The 22,156-nt window shown below is 47.7% G+C and overlaps 1 protein-coding gene across 1 annotated transcript in view; it reads right to left on the minus strand.

The window, feature by feature from the left end:
- Positions 1 to 22,156, minus strand: part of Vipr2 (vasoactive intestinal peptide receptor 2) — a 72,588-nt gene that overhangs the window by 45,864 nt on the left and 4,568 nt on the right. The window contains exons 3-4 of the mRNA XM_051177835.1: positions 13,100 to 13,207; positions 10,986 to 11,083 (exon numbers count right to left, since the gene is read on the minus strand). Coding sequence (XP_051033792.1) covers positions 10,986 to 11,083; positions 13,100 to 13,207 — 206 coding nt within the window. The remainder of the gene's footprint in view (positions 1 to 10,985; positions 11,084 to 13,099; positions 13,208 to 22,156) is intronic.

The following is a 22,156-nucleotide window of genomic DNA, read 5'->3' on the forward strand; positions in this document are numbered from 1 at the left end:
AGGATCACCCTTTCTCAAGTGGTACTCAGGCCCAGGAATATGCATCAAGGACCCTGCTGCTGTCTGCCTTCTGCCCTACCTTGGATCCATCATTCAGTGTCTGCACACTGTCCCTTCCCTCATGCATTGCCCTTTGCAGTGAATGTTCCACCAAGGGCATCCCATGGACCAGCCCCTTCCAGTTTCCCAAGCACACTGGCATCAGCACTGTCTCATTGTCAGCTGAAGCATGTGAGCCAATTGAGAACACAAGTAGCAGGAAGAATGGGAAGAGGAGGCAGTGCATGAAAAGCTCACACGTTTAGTGCTCTATAGTTTTTGTAAATACAAAACTCCATTCGAAATTAACCTACCAACTTGAGAAAACACAGGAATCAATGCCAGCCCTGTGGGTGTTTTGGGGGATACAACAGTGCTAGAGCCCATGTGTGGATTCTAAGCAATAGCCTTGCTGTGCAAAGCAGTGAAAAAAAAAACCCACCATGCCATGGTTAGCCAGCAGGATGTAGTTAGTTCCAGTTCCCAGCACTTGAAGCATCCTGGGTCCTCCAAGCCCAGCCTACAAGGTTGGTGTTGCTCACATAACCTCATGGGTTCTGGAAAGTCACAGAAACCAAGAGAAGCATGGTACCACTGTGTCCCATGATGCAAAACTCATTTCCAGAGATGCTGTCATCTAGATGTGGCCCTAACTCTCCACTAACAGTAGACCCATAGTAGGCTATAGACTTTATCCTTGTCCTCCTAGCAAGGCTGAGAGCTCTGAATGCATGCCTCCTCTCTGGCTTCTTCAGATCTCTATCCATGACCAGGTGCAATGTGAGGCAGAGTACAGACACATGACTAGATATTGATTAAGTTCTAGATTATCGTATAATGAGTGCAAGTGCGATCAGTTTGTCTTAAACAATAAGGAAGTTTGGGGATTAGTTATAATCAAGAAGTTTGTCCTCAGATTTCATCTTAGACGGTCCTAAGAACATGCACATGTCTCCTTATAGGGTATAAACAACTGTATCACACATCACATAGTAAGGGCATGGATTCTAAAGCAAGTGAAAAGAAATAACCCAAAGCCTATTCCTGCTGTCTCCTTCCTGCTGTGCCATAGTCCAGGCTGCCATAAAACATAGAGGAGCACTGGGCAGGGCTAAGAGTCATCAGGAGCAGCATGGTACCCTCTCCTGCAAACACGATGACTGGGAGACAGGTTTTCAGAGACAGAGGCAATGAATCGCGGGTTTTCCTATGGGCTAAGTGGCTCTTGCTCTGTGTGTTATTGGTCATTATCCTTCCGTCCTGGACTGTGGTTCTACCACAACAAGCTACAGATGAGAGCTGTACAACAGCGGTGACACCCATCACCCCAACAAGTTACAGATGAAAGCTGTTGTCAACGATAACACCCATCATCCAAGTCCCTTTCTATGACCTCTCCATGTAAACCCTTGCTCCCAACAAGAACACCTGTCAGTCACATCTACCTGCTGAGCATGCCATACTCTTAGGAATACAGCCCCAGACATAACACAGAATGCACTCTGCTGATGGGGACGTCCTTCTGTGTGCTTTGAATATATGTTTCTCCTATTGGTTGATGAGCAAATGCTGATTGGCCAGTAGCCACTTAGGAAGTATGGGTGGGGCTAGCAGAGGATTCTGGGAAGAGGGAGATGGAGAGAAGCTGTCAGGGAGATGCCATGTAGCTACTAGGAAGGTAGGATGCCCAGGCATTCTCCAGTAAGTTAAGGCCATATGGAAATACATAGATTAATAGTTATGGGTTTAATAATTAAGAGAGAGATAGCCAGTAATAAGCCTAAGCCATTGGCCAAACTATTTATAATTAATATAAGTCTCTGTGTGTTTATTTGGGACTGAAGGGCTGTGGGACCAGGCGGGACAGATACTCTGTCTTCAGTCTGCCAACATCAAACCAGAAGTGAGCTATAGGGTCCCAGTTTTATTTTGAAGAAGGATATTTGTTGACTTCATTTTTTTTTTTTTTTAGATGGAAAAAAACAGTTGCCTACTTACCTCAGATTTCCACACCAACAAACATGGGATACACTAGATGCCAGTCAAAGTAGCAACCATTCTCAGAGTTTATTCTGGTGGTTAATAGCTTATGTTGATGGTTCAAATTCTCAGTAATTGAGGGGTTTGTGGCTCATGCAACTATGTTCCACTGCCCCTCCCCCCATGATAAAATGGAGACAGAGCACTTTATCCTCCAGGCTAAGGCTTAAAAGAGATAACCCACAGGCAGAACTGACCGTGGTGCTGATGCTTGGTGTGCTAGGATGACGAGGTCCACCATTGGGTTCATAGACACTGTCAAGTTTAATGAAGCTCCTCAGGGGCTGGTGATTCTCCTCCCCACTGTCTCCTGGGACTCCAGGAAGGGGTGATCAGCCAGGCAGGCACAAACATTGACCTGGAGAAACAGGCTCTATATCACCCCTCAGTACCTGTGGGGACTACTTCCAGGATCCTAGGACCTAAAAATTAGGTGCTCAAGTCCTTTATGTGAGTATTGTAGTATTTGCATATCACCTATGCACATTGTCTCCAAGTGGCTATGCTACTCAGTACCATGGAAGCCCCAGGGAACAGCTGTTAGAAAATGACAAAAACCATCTGTCCGTGTTCAGCACAGGCACCATGGCTGTACAGCACAGAGGCCACCGGACACTGTTTTACACCAAGCCCAGCTGGATGCCAGGGTAAGGGACCTGTGGATACGAGGACAGAATCTATACCTAGGATGATTAAATCACTCATGGATGAAGGACTCTGGTTACCTTACTCAGGAAGACTTTACACAAAAATGACCGTGTCTCTCAGCCAAAGGCTCTGCTGGCTCGTTTTCTAGCACTGAGTGGCTCAAGATGTGGAACCCTGAGACTGAAATGAAGTTCTGTTCCTCCACAGGTTGCAGGAGACTGTGGTTTGATGAGTGGACTCCAAGCAGCTCTGTCTGGGAGGGTGGGGTGTCATATCTGTATGTACATTAGCTTCCTGCTATGCTTCTACTTGTCAATGAAAGACAGTTCCAAAAACTCTTGGGAGAAAATTTCTCTGTCATTCAAGGGGCCATGAGAGTTAAGGGGCAGTATGAATGTAATTGGCCCTCATAATCCCAAAGGATGTGGCCTTGCTGAAGTACGTGTGGCATTGTCAAGGAAGTATGTCACTGTGGAGGAGGGCTTTGAGGTTTCTTTTGCTCAAGCTTAACACAGTGTGACACACAGACTCCTTCCTGTTGTTTTCTGATCAAGATGTAGCCAGCACCACGTCTGCCTGCATGCAGCCACTCTCCCGCCATGATGAAACGACCTGAACCTTTGAAACTGCGAGTCACCCCAATTAAATGTTTTCCTCATAAGAGTTGTCATGGTCATGGTGTGTCTTCACAGCAATAGGAACTGTAAGACACCATCTATCCCTAGGCTTTCTTGGAGGATGATCTTCCCTGGGTGGTATCTTCAGATTAGGGCCGAATTCATTTCCCTTGCTCTCAGATTATCAGTGGTTTCTCCTTTCGCCTCAGCACAAGAATAAACATAAGGTGTTTTCCTCTAATCATTTCCCTATTCATCAGAGGAAGTGTGGCTGTTGGACAGGCTCCAGGCTATATTCAGGTGATGAAGGGCAGTCGTCAGATATACAGAAGCAGACCCGTGAAGGTTGTCTGCTGCTCCCTGACGGTTACAAGGCAAACCCCAGCTCAGCTTCTGCAGGAGCCAAGCCTCTCAACAGGAACCCAACCTCTCCTGGGTATATCCCATCTTTGGGTGATTCATTTTCTCATGGGGTCATAGTCTTTCCTGGGGACTAAGCATTTCTTGATGATGTGGCCTCTCCTGAGGACACAGACCCTCCCAGGACATCCTCCCGAGGATATAATTTTTCTTGAGGATAGCAGATACCTGGGGAAAGGAAGAAGCCATGCACCCACCTTAGGGGAAAGCTGACGTCCAGAAGTGAGGCCTGTGTTGTCACCTGTTCAGTGCTCAGATCAAGGGTAACTGCAGAATGAATTTAGCCTGTGTGTACCTCAAGGTTGATGTTGGGCTATTGGGAGCAGCCTGCAGTCACTGTGACATCCTTCCTCCTAACTTGTTCATCTTATTTTTTAAAAGAACTAACTGAGTGTTCCTTCTGATGGTGGGATAAACAGGGGGAGAATTTTATTTTAAAAGCCTGCTATAGACTTTACCGAGTAAGGAAATGACCATGAATAGGACTAGTAATAATCATGTTATCCCACTGAACATTCTACACATGGGCAGAGTTTATGATTTCTAAACAGAAAGGCAGCTGACCCAGAACTGGCAGTCTTTGCTTTATTGCAAAATGTTCTGACTTTTGCCTTTAAACTCGTGCCTGGCAGACTGTCCAGATCTAATTGCTAGAAGACCCTACCAAATCCTGCAGAATCCAGTCCATGCAGGGGGCATCTTGTGTCTCCAGACACTGGTGTTCTTACAGAAAAGCAGATTTTTTTTCTTCAGGATTGGAGCCTGAAGGGCTGCTTGACCTGGCATGACCTAAGGTCTTCTGACTAGAAGTCTTTAGAACTCTAGGGATATAGGGAAGAGCTGGGAATTTACCTCGCTGGAAGTGCTTGACTTTCCATCGGTTCTCATGAACCTGGAGGTTTTGCAACCTCTCTGTGGAAGACCTGCACCCACAACAGAGAGCTGCTGCAGGCAGGAAAGGACTAAGGAGGTCAGCAAATGCTGGCATCTGGAAGACCTGTGTCTACTCTGTGTGAGGCTCTCGCCCTGTTCTAGCAAGTAATTTATCTCAAGGTAGATTTTTGTTTTTAAAGAAAAATGTATTTTGACTTAAGGTTCCAGAGGGATCAAGATAGGCTCTCAAAAAGGAAATAGGAGATTCTGCAGGCTGAGGCAGAAAGATAAGGTGTTTAGGGCCCTGGACAGCTGAGTGAGGCTCTGTCTCAAACAGACACAAAGAAGACAAAGGACATAGGGTGCCAATAATTTCCTTACTGTCCCAACGTGGTACAAGGTTAAAAGACAAATGGTACAAATGTAAGTATTATCTTCCAAGGCCTAAAATTTGATTTTGTTTAGGTACAGAAATAATTCTTGCAACTTGTTTGCCTGGAACCTATCCTGAGGTCATTGGAGTCCCTCCTCACAGAACACTCTGGAGAGCAGTCTTTGTTTTCTAGGGCTTTAATAAAAACCCAGGTCCCATGAGAGAAACCTATTTGTAGGCTTGCTTTGTTCCTTCTTAGGACCTAGAGTTGCTAGTGTTGCTAGTGTTGCTAGTGTTGCTAGTGTTGAAATCTGTGCTGTGCATCCCTGAGAAGTGAGAGGGACTGGTGGTTCTCAGAGTGTCCCGGCAAGGAATGGTCATGCTGAATTCTGTCCTTCTTTCTAGGGCCTCTGTTCCCTCCTGGCAGCCCTCATCCTGAGCCCATCTTCGCCTGCTATCCCCAGAGCCAGAGTTCTGGTGACATCACTGCCATACAGGGCTGCTCACATTCAAGCCCAGAGAAGGGAGACTTGAGGACAGGAACCCAACGCAGTGCCCAGATAGGACACCTACACAAGGAGTTTTGTTGACAGCTGGGCCACACAGGCTAATTTAGACTCTGAGATGATCCCTAGGAATCCCCACATTTTAATGGCAAGTGCCTTAACTCTAATTAAAGTATGTGTGTGTGTGTATGTGCATGTGTGTGTGTGGGCACTAGTGTGTGAGTGTGTGTGAGTGCATGTGTGTGAGCATGTGTGCATGCATGTGTGTGTGTATGTGTGTGGGGGGGCACTAGTGTGTGAGTGCATGTGTGTGTGTGCTTGTATGTGAGTGTGTGTGAGTGTGTGTGTGAGTGTGCTTGTGCACGTGTGTGTATGTGTGTGTGTGTGTTCTTTTGAGGCATAGCTGGTTACCTTGTGCTTTTGCTGGGTGGCTATCTTCATGGGCTGCTCCTCTGTTTTTTCATTTTCAGGTTTGCATGGACTGCAGCTTTAGGATGGTAGTTCTCAAAGAAAGGGCTTTAAGATTCTAGAGAAACACAGCCTGTTCTTGGGTAGCCTTTCCCTGCCTCGTGTCTCCTTTGACCTTGGAGAGAAGTAATGCCTTGCTGCAAGGCATCAAAGCCCATGTGTAAAGCTTCTGCTGAAATGAAATAAGCGTGACTGATAACTGAGTCTGTCTTCACGAGGCAACTTCAGCCACTGGTCCTGGTGGGCAACTGCAATTCCACACCATTGGTGGGGGTAGCTCCTTGCCTAGCCTTTTCAGCTTGCCAACCCCATCTTGGCCACACCTAACTTTGCCCTGCCTTCACCAAACCTTTTCTCCTCACTACTGGCTGGCATTAATCTCGGCACACAATCTTAAAAAGTGCGAAGTGCAAGACTTCTGACGCAAGCCAAAACAAAGACACCGGAGTGAACATAACCTACAGTGAAATGAGCAAATGCCTGCGATTGCATGAGCTCCTGCTGGAATCTGTCACTGGGTGAGTGATGGAACCGATGTCCAGGGACTCGCATCCTGACACATCCCTGTGGGTGGCAATCCTGGGCAGGTGTCATAGAAGGTCTCTGTCATAGATGGATTCTTCCTTCCACTCCTAAGACAACAGTAGGGTACCATTAGGCTGTTATGGGCCAAGTGCATTCATAGTGCCAGAGGCTTGGTGGCGTGGCCCGTGCCGTCAGGCACACTAGTAGGTATGAGGAACCCTATAAGGAAGAATGGCTACTGTGAAGGAGGATGCTGGGAGGAGAGGCTATAAATATTTTTAGGAATATCATATAATATGGAAGAAATGTGTCTACTTGACACAAGTGCCAAAAGCTCTCTTCTAAATTTAGCCAGAGTGTTCCTTTATGGGAGAGCCAGGTGGGAAAAGCACAATGGAGACGGCCCCTTGTTCTCAAATGAGCTATGACCATACAGACAGCTAGCTCTGGGCGCTATGCCGAAGAGCTGAAGGCCTCGGTACCTCCCCTCAAAGAGATTCCCGGCACTGTCCATTTACCTTTTTATTCATCCATAGGTGCTTTGAAATCAATGATGACCACCCACATAGGCCCCATGGGAGAATCTGACCGCATGTGAGTGGAGTACCTCCCCGAAACACAAATCTGAAGAGAAAGTTCAAGCTGTTGCAGGCAAAAAGAGCTGGGTCCCCCTCCCCCCGCCATGGCTTGTCTAGCTTCAGGTTCTCGGCCACCTGAGTAGTGTCAGGCATGGGTTCCTTCTTGTGGGGTGGGTCCTAAATCCAGTTAGAGAATGATAAACTCAATGGTGGTTCTATAGATTTCTTTTTTGTGTCTCATATTGCTTTGTTGTGGACATTTTATTGGTCTATTGTGTCTATATTGTGGTTTCTTTCTTTCTTTTGTTTTTTTGAGTCAGGGTTTCTCTGTGTAGTCATGGCTACCCTAGAACTTGCTCTGTAGACCAGGCTGGCCTCTGACCCACAGAGATCCACCTACCTCTGCTTCTTGAGTACTGGGGTTAAAGGTGTGCACCACCAATGCCCAGCTTTGTATATTGTGGTTGGATGGATGGTGGTGTGGAGAGGATCTGAGCAGAGATGGATGGTGTAGAGGACAACCACTATCAGAGTATATTGTATGAATTTTCAATTAAAAAAGAACGACAAAATAAAAGAGCTAGTCTTGACAAGGCCCAGCTTGGACAGAGTGTGCCAAGAGCCCAACTGGAGTCTGTCCTCATGCTCAGGGCATCTGTGGGGAGTAATACATTTGCCATAGTTTCACATTTCATTGAGTCTGTGAAACAACCCAGTATCTAAAATATTTAAAGGGTGGGAACTACAGTTTGGGAGAATTACTCATTTTGACTTAGGTCCATCACTTCCATTGCTTTTCGCATTAAAATATTTTGACTTTTTAATCCATTATTATAAATTTATGCTATTTGAAGAATCTCTGAAATGTTTAATTAAGAACAAAAATAGTTCTTCAGAATAGAATGCACAAGGGATCAGAGGCTGTGCCTCACACAGGCAGGATTTAATTATAGGCCCCTCAGAAGCACCAGATGGGGCTGAGGAGTTTCCAGTGTCTCTAGAAATACTTCCTGAGTGTGACCTAGGAGAAATCAAGGAAAAGAGAGGCCTCAGTCTGCGAGGACACTCTGAAGCCTTTTCCATCCTCATCAGTTTTCATAACTGGGGAGAGCTCAGAGAGCAGGCTCCCAGAGATCTCTGTCCACAGAAGGCTTGAGTGAGTATCCGGCCCATGCCTCCTCCCCCTGGGACCTACACAGTGGGCTAGGAAGATAGTTTTAGGACACAGCTCAGCACCTTCACATTTGGCTATGTTCAGACATGAAGCAAAGCCCATATGCTGGCTCACAGGACAGACAATCCCATCTAGATGTGGGAATCCTGCAGACTCTACACCCTCACAGAAGTCCCGAGACTCATGGCTGCCCACAGGGCCCCTAAACAGGTGGTGTGTCTATGCTGACCAGATTCACAAGGACGGAGTCAAAGCCCCTGCTCCACAACCTTCATCCCTGGTCAGGATCAGAACTCGGGACACTCAGGACAGAACCAGCGCTTGAGCTGAGAGGATGCCTCACCCGCAGAAGGTCATGGGGCAGCTTCCTAGAGACAACCCACCAAACTGCTTCAGGGCACCTTGGGACTATCTCTGGAGCCCAAAATGCACTTGTGTCTTCTGTAAGAACACGAACACGTTTCAGATCTTATTCCACATGCTTGAGTTCTCAGATGGTGCCTGCTAGGCCAGTCAGAGCTTTGTGTTCTCTTGTGGGATTGGGGGCCATATTTCTGGGATTCCACGTATAAAATTGTGAAACACTAAATGCCATTTGGAATCCAGGTGACATCAAGAATGGTGGCACTAGCAAACAGGGAAGAAGAAGGCATTTCAGGGAGTCTGAGGCTTTGGGCCTCTAGTCACACGCAGGATGCAGGTGACCTAGGTGATGACTCATCTGCTTTAGTAGCCTCTCTGCATCTGGACTTCAACAGCACCCACAATAGTTACCATTTGTCTGCCTTCCCTGGGCTCACGAGCCTGACTCAGGTTAGTAGACCTCCACGTGAAGTGTGGGTGGGGTTCAGTGACATGAAATTCGGAACACTCTGTAATCACCAAGTCTGGATCACACAATGGTCCTGTGTGCTAGGCAGCACGTTGTAGTTCTAGTGCGGGGAGTGGGGTGAGGGTGGGGTGGAGGGTGGGAGGAGGGGGGAGGGGGATGGGGGATGGGAGAGTGGCACCACCCACAGCTTCATCAGTAACGATAGCCACAGAGGATATGGGACACACTTGTTACAGAGAAGCTAAAGGCAGTGATTATGCACAACAGAATAGGCAGGCAGTGCCACTGTCCAGAAAAGAAACCTGCTTTCTCAGAGAGTGGCACCCAGGGATGCCGCACAACAGAATCAGGTCACCAGCAGTGTGCAGCGCGGGGGACAGGAAGGACATAGGTTTCCTCTGCCCACATCTGACCAGGGGTTTGTGTATGGGCTCCCGGGTGGGTGGGGTCAGAAATGAGCTGGCTTCTGTTCAAATGGGAGGAACCCCCGGTCTCCAACACTCTCCTAGGTCTTCAGTCAGCTTTGTTTCCCTACGCAGGCTGCAATATGGGACCCTCTCCATGGTGTTCCGGTGTCCCAGCCCAGAGCAGAGACTTCCAATCACACAGCGGAATAGGGGAGGAGTCCAGTGGTCCCCTGTCTAGTGGAGATGCCAAAGCAAGTGTGAGGAGCATTGGGAGGAGGTAAAGCCAGGCAGATGAAGGCCAGAAGATCAAAGCGTGTCTCCAAACTTGAGTTCCCTTCTGTGGGATTGGTGCCATCAAGCCAGAGTGAGAGGCGTGCTATTCTGTCTGGCTCATAATACACCTGCAACTCTGAGGCTGATATTCTACTAACTACTGGCGGGCGTGTAGGGATGCTGCTCTCTGTCAGTGCAGCATTCGCAAAGGAGTGGCATTTTCTCTCCTTGAGTTTCACAATCTGTTGGCTTTAAATTATAAATCTCAATGAAGAAAGGGAAGCAATTAGTCTGGGGAAAGGAGCAAGTGGGTCAGCTCCTGAAACAGCGCTGCTCACATGGATGGTGGGGCACACTCGTGACAGGCATCAGTGACTGTGTTGTGCCTGGCTATTTACTGAGTCTCTGCAGAGTCTCCTCTATATCCAGTACCTTACCGAGCAACCAGCATGCCTGTCCATACCTGACTGTGGGTTTGCAAGGAGCGCAAGTCCTCCTTGCAGTGAGAAGATGGACCCAGGCAGAGGAGGAGGCAATGATAAAAACACAATGGATGGTGCTGCGGAGATGCCCTAGGCTGGCAGAGCTGAGATGGAGCCAGGCAGAGAGAGGTACAGGTCTGAGTATGAGTGCACTCTCATTAGGAACGTCCATATCATCAACAATCGCATCCTTACAGAAAGATCTACCCGTGAATGTGGTACTCTTAATCTTAGAAACGGTTCAGTGAGTGCCTTAGTTGTGACTGGAGAGACTCTTGGTGCTTGGCACGAGTGGTCTGAGATAAGACAGCAGCAGCTACAGACGGACGCAGCCTCTGAACTTATGGCGATGCCTGGCGCTGTATTTCTATCTATTGGGGTCAGACTAAGCACCTTTGCATCAGCTTCCCAGGAACCCAGATGGTGGCAAAACTGTAAATGGGATGAAGAGATGCAGATAGAAAAGAGGATGTGTTGCTCGGGAGGCCCCAGAAGAAATGGTCTGTGTCAGGAGCCTTGACCATCTAGACATGCTGGAAGGTAAAGAAGGAAAGAGTCTTTCCTGGGCCTCCAAAATCATGCAGAGTCAGCAAATCCCAAAGGCCACAGCACATCAGAGGGCAAGAGGGATGGAGAAGATGCACTACTTCAGGAGGAAGGAGACCCATGGAGGATGTTATCTGTTTGCAGTGTCAGTGAGTGGAGCTTGTGTGTCCGGCCGGGCACCTACCTTACTCTCATCCTCAGGGTCGTTGTAGCCACATGCATCTATGAAATCTGGAAATGTCTCCGACCACCCATCACTAGTGCAGTTTTTGCTTATGTTTCCTGGAAAGTAAATTTCAGATGTTTGGTCCTTGCAAAGCAGCCTCCGCATGAAGAGTGATAGGACAAGCTGAAGCTGAAGCCTTACTCAGCAAGTGACTGAGACCACCCAGAAATCCTTCCTCACTTACTCTGCATAGCTTTCTCCCTGAGACATGCCTGTCAGGGCCAGGGAGACAAAGTGGACACAGTGTATCACAAAGCAGTAAAACACAGAAGCAAGTATTAACTACAATTGTATCATAATAATTACAATTGCTGAAAGTGCTTTTCTGTATCTATTAGAGTGGTAGTGGCCAGGCTCGGGTGCTCTGGAGCTAGCTAGCTCTCTTCTTCTTTAGCTTTAGATCCTTGCTACCCCTCCCGTTTGGCCTTCCCCCTCCCTTCAATGCCTAAGAAGCAGTGTAGAGCAATTTTAACGTGTCTGTCAGTTGGAGGAAAATATGTGATTAAGGTTTAAATAGCAAGAAAGAGCCATTCTGTTCCTAAATAATTCCATTTATGGTAATTTCAGAAACAAAGCATTCACTCTGTTTACAAAGAATGTGGCAGGTGACCACAGAGAGCAGGAAAAGTACGTATTTCTGGACAGACCTGATGGGGAAGGAACAGATAAGGACAGTAGTGATTTGAACTGAGCAGGCCAGATTCTTATTTCAGGCTTCCAGGGTAGCACACATGTCCTCCTCGTCTGTGGAGCTCCTGTCCCTTGCTCAGGCCACTCACAGGACCCACAGGGTCTAGGGCACTTCAGTTTAACATACCTCTTTATTTTCAGAGTGGACTTGTGAGGCAGATGTGGTTAACATACAGGTGGGAGACTAAAGTCCTGGAGGCCCGGTGGTGTTTGAGTCCGAGTAGGAGATGGGTTTCTGACATGAGGGCCCTGCAGGTTTTCCTACATGACTGTAAGACCCATTCACTGGTACTGAGCGGTCAACAGGCGCCAAGAGCTCATCCCTTATCTGGCAATGTGAATTAGCAGCTCCCTCCAGGCCGGTGAAAGTGGCACTGCTGGGCAGACTCAGTTCCATAGTCTCTGGAGGACTCTAGGTCCTAGACTCCCATCACTTTCCTTGGGGACCTACTGGCATCCTTCCTACAGACTCTGCCTCAGGTCACACCTGACCCATCGATATTCAGGGTGGACAGTCTCTTGTCCCTCATGGCCAAGCCCCTCAGGGAGATGCTGATGCATGGACTGGGTGAGAGCTTGTACAGAGCAGAATTCTGAGAGTGGCTGAACTCTGCAAACATGACCATGAATGACCAGTGAGGTGGGTTAGAGACACAGGTTCCCAGTAGGACGCGTCACTCCTCTCGCCGGTTTTCTCCATTTCAGTCTGTGTCTAATTCTCCACTTAAAACTTTAGCATTATCATCCCTTAAAATTTTTTGCCCCTTAGTATCTGACCAGGTGAATCAAAATTTCCAGTTTTCCAAGACAAGGCATTTTCCTTTTTATCTTATTGTGTCTTTTAACCTGTGTTTTTCTAGACAGATTCCTCCATGCTGTAAAAACATGGATCTTGAGTCACATATGAAAAATGACACAATGAAAACCCGGATCCTGACACACGCATAAAAAACAATATAGCACAGAGAGGCTGAGGTCGCTCCAAATTCTCTTTACCCCAGTAAACAGCATTCTACTCAGCAGGAGCACATGTTGTGCAGTGCCCCGAATTCTCTACCTAACCTTACAGCCTTGCAGGAATCTCCCCTAATATCCATTATCATGCATGCACAGTTTCCTGCTTTGACTGCAGGAGAGTTTGTCACCCAGCCTTTCCCTCCCTTTCTGCCCTGCTTGCCCCTCCAGGCTGCAGTGGGTGAGCTACTCCTGCACCCTTAAAAGAAAACTCACCCAGCATGGGCCAGACAGTTCTCAGGCTCCCTTAGGAACAGGGATCACATAGCTACCAAAGAGGCAAGACCCAGCTTCTTGTTACGGTAACGGAAAAGCTGACCCTCACACACAAGTATCCCTGAGTCCAGGATGCAATGCAAACTCCATACCTGGTCTGCTGTAGAAGTTGCTGAACACTTTTGGGCAGGGCACTGTGACAGTTTCTCCAATGTCTGCAGGGTGCCAGCAGGTGATGTTGTCCCAGACACCACTGCACCCTGGAAGGAGATGCAAAGGATTAGCTGCGGATCATGCGCCATGAGAACACACTGCTTTAGAAGGATGGCGGGCAGAAGGGGACACATGGAGAAGGGACATGTATGCCCACATACTTCCTAACAGTTACTCACATGGCTGTTAGTCTAATCGTGAAACCTAACTTATTCTCAGTGTACCTAGTTTACATAAGCTTAATCACTCCTTATAGAGTCTACCTTCTTGAAATAAGTTACAAGAAGCATCACATTTCAACATAAAATTTAACAGAAGCTATATCCCAAACCATAGTAGCAGTTAGATTGCATGATTGGAAAGGGGAAAAATGGAGTCTCAAGTTTATTGAAGGCACCTTTGAAAATACTGGCAGGTTTTAAGGTGAACTCTACTAATTATGTCTTTGGAGAAAAAAAAAGTACTTTTAATTACATATCAAAGTTAATGTTTACAAAATCAAAATTATAAATTATGTGAAAAATATTTTAATAAAAGTATACATGATAAGATCTAAATATTGTAAATTATCAGTGGTTGGGCTTATGCAGTTCTGTACAGTGACACAGTATTGGATTTGGAAATGTTTTAATATGTTTGTGTTTGTGTAGGGATGTATATTATGTAGGAACTGATTATAAATAATAAAATAATTTTCATAAAGAAAAGGATGGCGGGAGAATGAGGGACTCTATGTAAGCGTTCTGCAAGAAGGAGGCTGCCTGTCAAAGCATTTTTCTATGAGATACTCACATGGCGCTGTGTGTTCACTTTAATACCTCTGAAGAAAGCAACAGGCCTGTGGTGGAGAGTGTGTGGACAATTCAGTGTGCACTGTGTAGTTTTACTTATTTTTTTAAACTGACAACGTAATTGTACACATTTATGGGGTAGACGAGATATTTTGATACAGCGTATATATAGGAGGATGAATTAGTGTATCTATCATCTCAAATGTAATTTCTTTGCAGTAAGAACATTGAAAATGAATTATCTTGGCATTGTGGCTTACATGAACTATAGTCACTGCTCTATGCAATAGACCACTAGAACATGATTTTATCTCCCCACTGAAACTTCATGCCATCTAAACGGCACCCACAGTCGGCCTTTGGTAACACCAGTCTACATTTTGCCCCATGAGCCAGATTCCACATAAGTGAGTTGTGTGGTGTTTGCCTATCTGTGCCTGACTCATTCTTCTATGCACTAAGTCCTCTGGGATCATCTTATTGCGGCAAACGACATGGGTTCCTTCTTTCACAATGCTGAATAAGATTCCATTGTATTTCCCTTTTTAAATATATATGCATGTATATATGTATATTTATTATTTTTTCTTATTTTCCATTGTATTTCTAAACCACATTTAAAAAACAAAAAACAAACAAACAAAAAAAAAGAGACTGGTTACATTTTTCTTGATGATTTGCAACTTCAGCCTGGTAAACCTGGCTCCTCGTGGCATTAATCCCTGTGGAGACCTAGGTCTTCTCGCAGAAATGAGGCAGGACAGGCTGGCCCAGACTGTGGTCATGGAGAACTCAAGCTGTACAGCCTTCCCTTCCCAGTCTCTCTTCATCCTACAACCAATGTCAGGGCTAAGGAGTGAAGGCTTCCATTCTGACAATGTCCAAAGACCTCCTCATCAGTCACTGGGTCAGGATATTTAAATACCTTCCATTCCTGTGCCCCTGAGTCTTCAGGGGTTATTCTTTGCTGTCCCTACAAAGCTGTTCACACAAGCAGCCAGATTTGTATTATATCCAAAGGATTCTCCACTGCCTAGCATCAACAGAAACACCCCTGGATGTCATTTTCCTGCCTTGTGAAGGCTAACGTGAAGCCTAACATCTGGCCATAAATGATGCTGATGTGGCAGACAGAATGGGCCCTATGCATCTTACCTCAGCATTTTCCCCGCCCCTGGGCACATGTCCCACCTGAGCAGTGGGTTTGTGAATGCAGGGGTGCTTTAATATGAGAAGATGGTAAGGGAGCCGAAGAGAGAAAGTAAAAAGTCACTGCAACTTACTAGTAGGAGGAGAAGCGGTGAGGGCCTCAGCTGTGACAGCTCAGCTCAACTAGCTCTTGATGGAGACACAAGATAAGGTCAAGTTTTTATTATAGAAAGTGTTTTCCTTTTATTCTCTTGCCTCAGGAGGGACCAGACAAAGTACTTCTTGTACCCTGGCCATTCCTTCCTCAGAATTTGCTGTGGCCAGAACAGCCATCTGGCAGGACACAGAAGTAGACTTGCTCGGATTCTATGGATGTGGCAGGCTTCCCAGGTCATATTGCAAGGAGGAGAGCTAGGGACAGAGAAGATCCTCTCAAGAGTACCCCATAGTTCCTGCGCAGAGTAGACCTGTTCTACGGTTCACCTCCCCGGAGCTCAAGTGTATGTAATATACTGATTTAGGGCTCCTCTGTGCAGGGTGCACCTATCCAGAACAATCCAGTATGAGGCACACCTACCCAGGACACCCCTGCCCAGGACACACCTGCTCACCTTCTTGGGAGCTCACTTGTGCAGGGTGTTTACGGCGTGGGGGGAGGGGTCTCTTGTGCAGGCACCACCTGTTCAAGGTTCACAAGTGTGAGGCATGTCTGTGCAAGGGCCACCTTCCTGGAGCTCACACGTGCAAGGTGAGCTTATGTGGCCTTTTGTTTTGTGCCTGTGCCTGTGATTCCCCCTAAGGGCTACAATTCTAAAGCAGCAGAGTTTTGGAAAAACTAATCAACATGCCGGTCCTCTATGCCTGTCATCAACTTAAGAGACACAGAGCTGGATGGAATTGGAAATTGAATCGGGAAAGGTAATTTTTACAAGTGCTTTGTCCTCCTCTGAACTACGCCAATCTATTGTGACCTGAATTGTCTCGGCCTCCTGCTTGTTGGCTTCACAAGGACACTACCTTCTCTTGATAAAGGAGGGTGCTGGCTTCTCTGCGTTGTGCTCACGAAAAGCGATACTCAGTGGCCTTCTGAAAGGTCAGGATGGCTGCTGCTTCCACTCTTGACTGCTAGGCCCAAAGACCATAGGGTTGGCATGGGTAGACTTGCCCTCAGGCTGCCATATTCTAACTGTGTGGAATATTTACCCACAGCCGGCCCAGAGAAAGAGTGAAAGTAAGATATACAGAAGAAAAGGGAAAAGCCCAGGGGTAAAAGGTAGATGGGATAATTTATGCAAAAGACCAAACAAACAAACAAACACCCTGTGTGTGTGTTTACTTGGGAGCTGGGTGGTGGGTCCGTCCCTACAAAGAGTAAAGAGTAAAACAACAGCTACCTGAACACTATATAGGTAGTTCCAGCGTTGCTGACTTCCTCATGTTCCACAATTCACCCTAATAAACTTAATGGTTCATCAAGCCAGCCTGTGGTGGAATGGTTTCTCTTTTCTGTTGTTGGTGCCCTGTCCACCAGGGTGAATATGTTTGTTCATCTCCTATAGCGAAAGTCACAAGAGCCACACAAGACAGTTTGCGACCAAGGCTTTCTGTCTTATGGTTCGCTGTACACAATAGATACATCTACACAGGAAGCAGGATGTGGACCACCTGGGTCCGGGTTTCGCAGCTCCTAGGAATGTGAATGTGACCTGCTGGCCTTCCAGACTGCAGATGCTGCCTGGGGATGCTGGCCGCTTGAGTGGCTACCCAACAATCCTTGCCATTCTGAGTGCTCTAGGGTCCCACTTAGTCACTCTGGGATAGAGCGTGTTTGTTGGAATTCTGCGAGTGAGATGCTCCATCCCTTTTCTCTGTTCTAAGGGTGCTTCATTTGTTCTTAAAATATTGCCAGTGAGATCAGACCTCCATCCCTGCATTAGCTCATCTAGGTATGTTGCCAAATGCCATTTTAGGAAAGCAGCAATTAGGAATAATGACAGCAACCGGGCTGGGAGAGGCGGAGCAAAGAAACCCTTTGAGGGAAATACCCAAAGCAATAGGCTGTCAAGGCTAACGAACGAAGCACTCTTCAGAACACACGAAGCCCCCGAGGAAACCATACCCCTCTCAGGAGACAGCTAACATGGGCATAGGTGATCACACACAGGGGGCTGTAAGACATTCAAAAGATGATTGACGGCACAGGCTTAGGGTCTGCCAGGAACCTAACCATCCATGGAGATGGATGCTAGCCAGCACACTGTTCCTTTCTATTGACCGTGCAGCGTTGTAAATGAGTTGTGGCCCATGCTGATAATATATACGGGGCTGTTAGGCTTTCAAAACAGCTACCACACCTGGTGACACCCTGGGAATGGAGTGACACTGTCCCCCAGGAGCTTCTTGACGGACTTCTTCCTGCCAGGAAGGGTAGCAGAGGCTTAGTCTGTGTGTGCTGGTAAATGACACCAGACTCGGTATAAGAGAAACAGCTGAATCAGGTCAGGCCCTATGAGTGTCACATGGCATTGAGCAGGCACCAGGTAAAATAAATGCTCATATCGTAGCTAGGGTGTGGGTAGAATCTCATCCCGTCTCTAGGGAGGAGGGTTAACCACCATCTGAGGCCCGGAAACATCATCTCCAGGCCACCGCTGCTGGATGGCAATGGGGAGTCAGCTCATATCAGGCTTCTGGATCTCAAGTAGCAGCTTTATTCTGGGGTTCAGATGGGCCCCAAAGGTGGGAGCCAGGTTCTGGAACTTGAACTGTGTTTATACCATGACTCAGACCCAGAAGCAACCCAAGCTGCTAAGTGAACAAAAGGATTTTGCAAAGTAATAATTGAATCTGGATAGACCTATATATATATATATATTTTTTTTTTTTTGGAAGAGGGGGAATTCTGCCAAACCCAATAAAACTTCCAATATCATTACATTCTAACCAGAGTCACTATAATCCACGCGGGGAGACCTGTTTAATCGCTGTCACCTAACAACGGAGGGTAGAATCTAGTACTTAGGGTAGGACACTGTTTCCTACCCGAAGGGCCCTGGGACCCTCACGTGGCACCATATGGACACTGGGCATCAAGGTGACACGTTGGGTACCTGTTTGGAAAACCAATGTGTGTGCTGAATATTTGCAAAATGTTGATCCTCTGACTCATTAGGATATTCACAGTGCTTCTGCTGAGGGCATAAAATTCTCCAGAAGCTTTTCTCCAAAGTCTGCTATGGCCCGAGGCCTGCTGTTACCTCAGGAAGTTCAAGGCTGGGCACAATCGGGAGACATTATACACAGCAGCAGATCCCATCATCTGGAGACTACATCAATGGCATAGGAAATCCTGCCGGTGCATCTCAAGATAATCTCCCTCAGATTTATGGTCAGGACTCAGGTGATTTCCCACGACCATTCCAGGGCATCTCCTAGTGGGGTCTGACTCTCATCTAAGCTGGGAATGAATCAGATAATGTTAAGCCACCATTCAGCTGTAGCTTGCACAAGGTTGTACCAGTGTAGAACCAGAGGACTATGTTTTCCAGGGCGCCTAGGCCCTGGAAGGTTGGCAGTGTTGGCCTAGGATCCAGTGACACCATACCACCTGCTTGGGAACAGACCACACCCTTTAATCCCCAAAGGCCAGATCTGGGACTCGAGTCCTTCTGCTCTGCCCCTGTCATGAAGGACTTGCATGCCCAGAGATGACTTGGGCCCTGCGGCTAGAACGTTCCTTCTCCAGCTAACTCTGAGCCCTCCTCGTGTACATGGCAGAGTTTGAGGTTGTCTGGCACTTCTTGACGCCTCCTGCTGGGCATGGCCCCTGTCGGATCACCTCCATCTCTTTCTTTAGCATTGCCCCTGCACAGGAACAGGCTTAGACAACCCTGCAAAAGGCAATTTCCCCGAACTTTGAGCAGTCTTCTTCCATGGAACATCCGTAGGGTGGCGCTGCACATCGCAGCCGCCAGGCCTTTCTGATCTTGGTCTCCTTGCAGTTTGACCTCTTGCTTCCTGATGTGTAGAAATGGGTTCTGGGATTTGCTTTCCCCCACTGGTTTCCACAAGAAACATTTTCGTCTATTCCCTGGGATGCTGTTTGCTTGCATGTTTCTTCATTTCCAAGGATGCCCTGACCTTTCCTAAAATATAACTCTGTAGTGAGATATTCGCTCTGTTCGCCCCTGTGGCACTGACCACGCCCATTGGGGGGTGGAGACAGGGGCTGACCTGACTAGGTCTGGGGAAGGGACCCCCCCTAACCCCTTCCCCCTGTTAGTGCTCTCTTGCTTGCTGGACAGGGACAGAGAGCATCCGGAGGCATCCTTGGGACCAGGAACCTGCTGGTGTTCATCTGTCTCTGTTGTAAGTTATTTCTCCCTGAATAAACACCTATTCAGCCTATCTGTCTTTCCCGATCCACAATATAGCTCAACGGAGACACTGTCTCTCCAAAGCCCTCAGTGTATCTCCACCCTCAGGGTTACACAGATCCATTCTGCCTTCTTTCCCCGTCTGTGCTCCCAGACTGATGCTGCCACCACACCCTCTTACTCCCTCCAACTGAGATCAGCCTGATACAAGTCTCTCAAGCCAGTACCTAAGCCCCAGGTAGAAATCCCCTCTCTCCTTCCTTGGAACTCCCAGTAGGTTTTGGTGCAAGGGAACCATGTGTGCTTACTTTTATGTTCCCAGGGTGTTTTAAATCACTGATTAATCCCCTGGAGGCTGCCTGTGGGGTATAGCACAACTTCACGGTAGATATGTATCTCACTGTTATCAACAATATGTGGTCTACTGTTACTCTGAGGTCTCCTCCAAGAAGCTCCTATGCTCCCGAAAGCAGGACACTTGGATAAGGCTAGGCACAGAGTGGCACAGACTCTGGGGAACATCTGTACAAGCTCATGCGGTGTCCCGGAACCTCAGAAGCCAAACTGGTCCAAGAAAAGAAAACACTAACTTCACCGCACAGGTGGTGACCTGGTAGAATCTGGTCCATGAGGCAACGTTGGCTGGATACACAGACGAGGGAAATAAACAGGACTTCGGATAGTCGAGTGACTTGGCAGTCAAGTGGCACTCCTATCTTCAGGCAGACACTGAAGCATGAGACAGTGTCCTTCTAGAAAATACTGCTCTACCTATAACCAGTGAATGCAGAACTAGCAGATGTAGAGGGTCTAACGCCTAGAAAGCCCTCCTACCTGGACTTAAGGTCCTTATTCAGAGGTCCTGGGTTTCTGGTAACAAGCCCAGGACCCCTCCACCATGACCAAGCAGAGAAAGTCTCGGGTACCACGGGAGTGGGCACTCCCCTTGTTTGGAACAACGGCATGGCCACCCCATAGTGCCTATTTGTGACACGCCCTTCCTGAACCTCAGCACCTGGTGGAACAACCATTCAGGTTGGTTTTCCTCTCGGTTGGAGCTTTCTCCTCATGGCTCAGCCCTCCCTGACCCAGGAGAGCTGCCCCACAGGGGCCTTGCTATTTACTGGGTCCTGGGATGCTGACTTAATCCATGATCAGTGACGTGAGGTTAGTCAAATGCTGGTGAGACAGATACTTTATTCCCAAGAACACTGGGGCACTGTTTCTATTAGCAAACCATTGCCACCCCATGAAAAGTCCACTAGGGGGAAGGGACCAAACGAGTGTAGTAGACGTTACATAAACCTTAAGGAGAATGCGGAGCTGACACAGTCTCCATACTAAAGAGAGAAAGAAGACCAAGATGGGAACCAGGGCAAAGCATGGATACGGTTACCAGGGTTAGCTATCGAGGGCACTGTGCATAGGCGCTGTCAGGCTCCCAGGGCAAGGGAGGACAGGCATGGGCACGCTTCTGGCTTCTTTAACGATATCATTCTGTGCACATAGTGACTAATCGCTAACACTTCTAACATAAAACGGTTCACTATTCCTTCAGCAAATGCTAGTTGAGATATTTTTAAAGGCACGGCACGGTGTAAGATTTGGGAGACGTTAACAGGACACAAATGTGTTCTACTCTCTCAAGTGCAACTAATGAAGACAGGTGGTGGTGGCGGCGGCAGCGCACACCTTTAATCCCAGCTCTGGGGAGGCAGAGGCAGGTGGAGCTCTGTGAGTTCAAGGCCAGCCTGGTCTACAGAGTGAGTTCCAGGACAGACTCTAAAGCTACACAGAGAAACCCTGACAACCAAGCAACAACAAAGCAAACAACTAATGATCAGTGTGCTGTAGTCACTGGTGACCACACCCTGTGCCTGGATAATAAAAAGAGGATGTGTCAGTTTTCCAAGAGGTCTCCGGTGTGGGCTGCTTAGCCCCTCTGTGGGCATCTTCTGAAGAGATGCCGCCTGTTCACATCCACGTGGTTCCTGAGGATGGCAGACACAAACAGCATTGGGCACCGGAGACTGTACTCCTCCAGGCAGTCTGGCAATTAAAGCGCGGTCCCTTTGGCCCCTCAACTGGCTGAAGGGTTCTAACGACCCTTGTGAATGTGAAGCTGTGCACTGAGTGAGAAGCAGGGACCTCTGTCTCTGGCCCCGACATTTCCCATCTTCTGCTCTTACCACGAAGCTGTGGCTGGCTGTTGTCAGTCAGCTTGTCAGCAGTAATATCATCAAGCCCCACCCCCCACCCCAAGTTCCTTCCACGAGTCCAATACTCTTTGCTTAAGGCAAAGCAAGGCCCACTGTTCGGCACCTTCCTTGACCTGGGTCTTAGCTGACTGTAACATCACAGTTCCTTTGGCAAGTGCACCACCTCATTTTGCAGGAAGGGGGTTGCCAAGGCATGCCACCCTTACTTTTGTTCTGCCAAGCCCTAGGGTGGCCATAGATGAGGATGTGAGGCTATATGACGCCAAGAGAAGGTTCCTGTAGTGACTTCCTGGAGGACATGCCTCCACCCTCACACTGTCTGTGACCTTGGGCCCCACGTTCGCATACTGTCAAGAGTGAATTTGTCTCAGCAGTGAATCGAAATTAAATTACAGAACTCCAAATTCCTCCACAGCTCCCGGAGTCCTTAGTGCAATCCTTTTTTGAGAACTGACATTGGC

This window comes from Phodopus roborovskii, unplaced genomic scaffold, assembly GCF_943737965.1.
Source record: "Phodopus roborovskii unplaced genomic scaffold, PHOROB, whole genome shotgun sequence".
Lineage (NCBI taxonomy): Eukaryota > Metazoa > Chordata > Mammalia > Rodentia > Cricetidae > Phodopus > Phodopus roborovskii.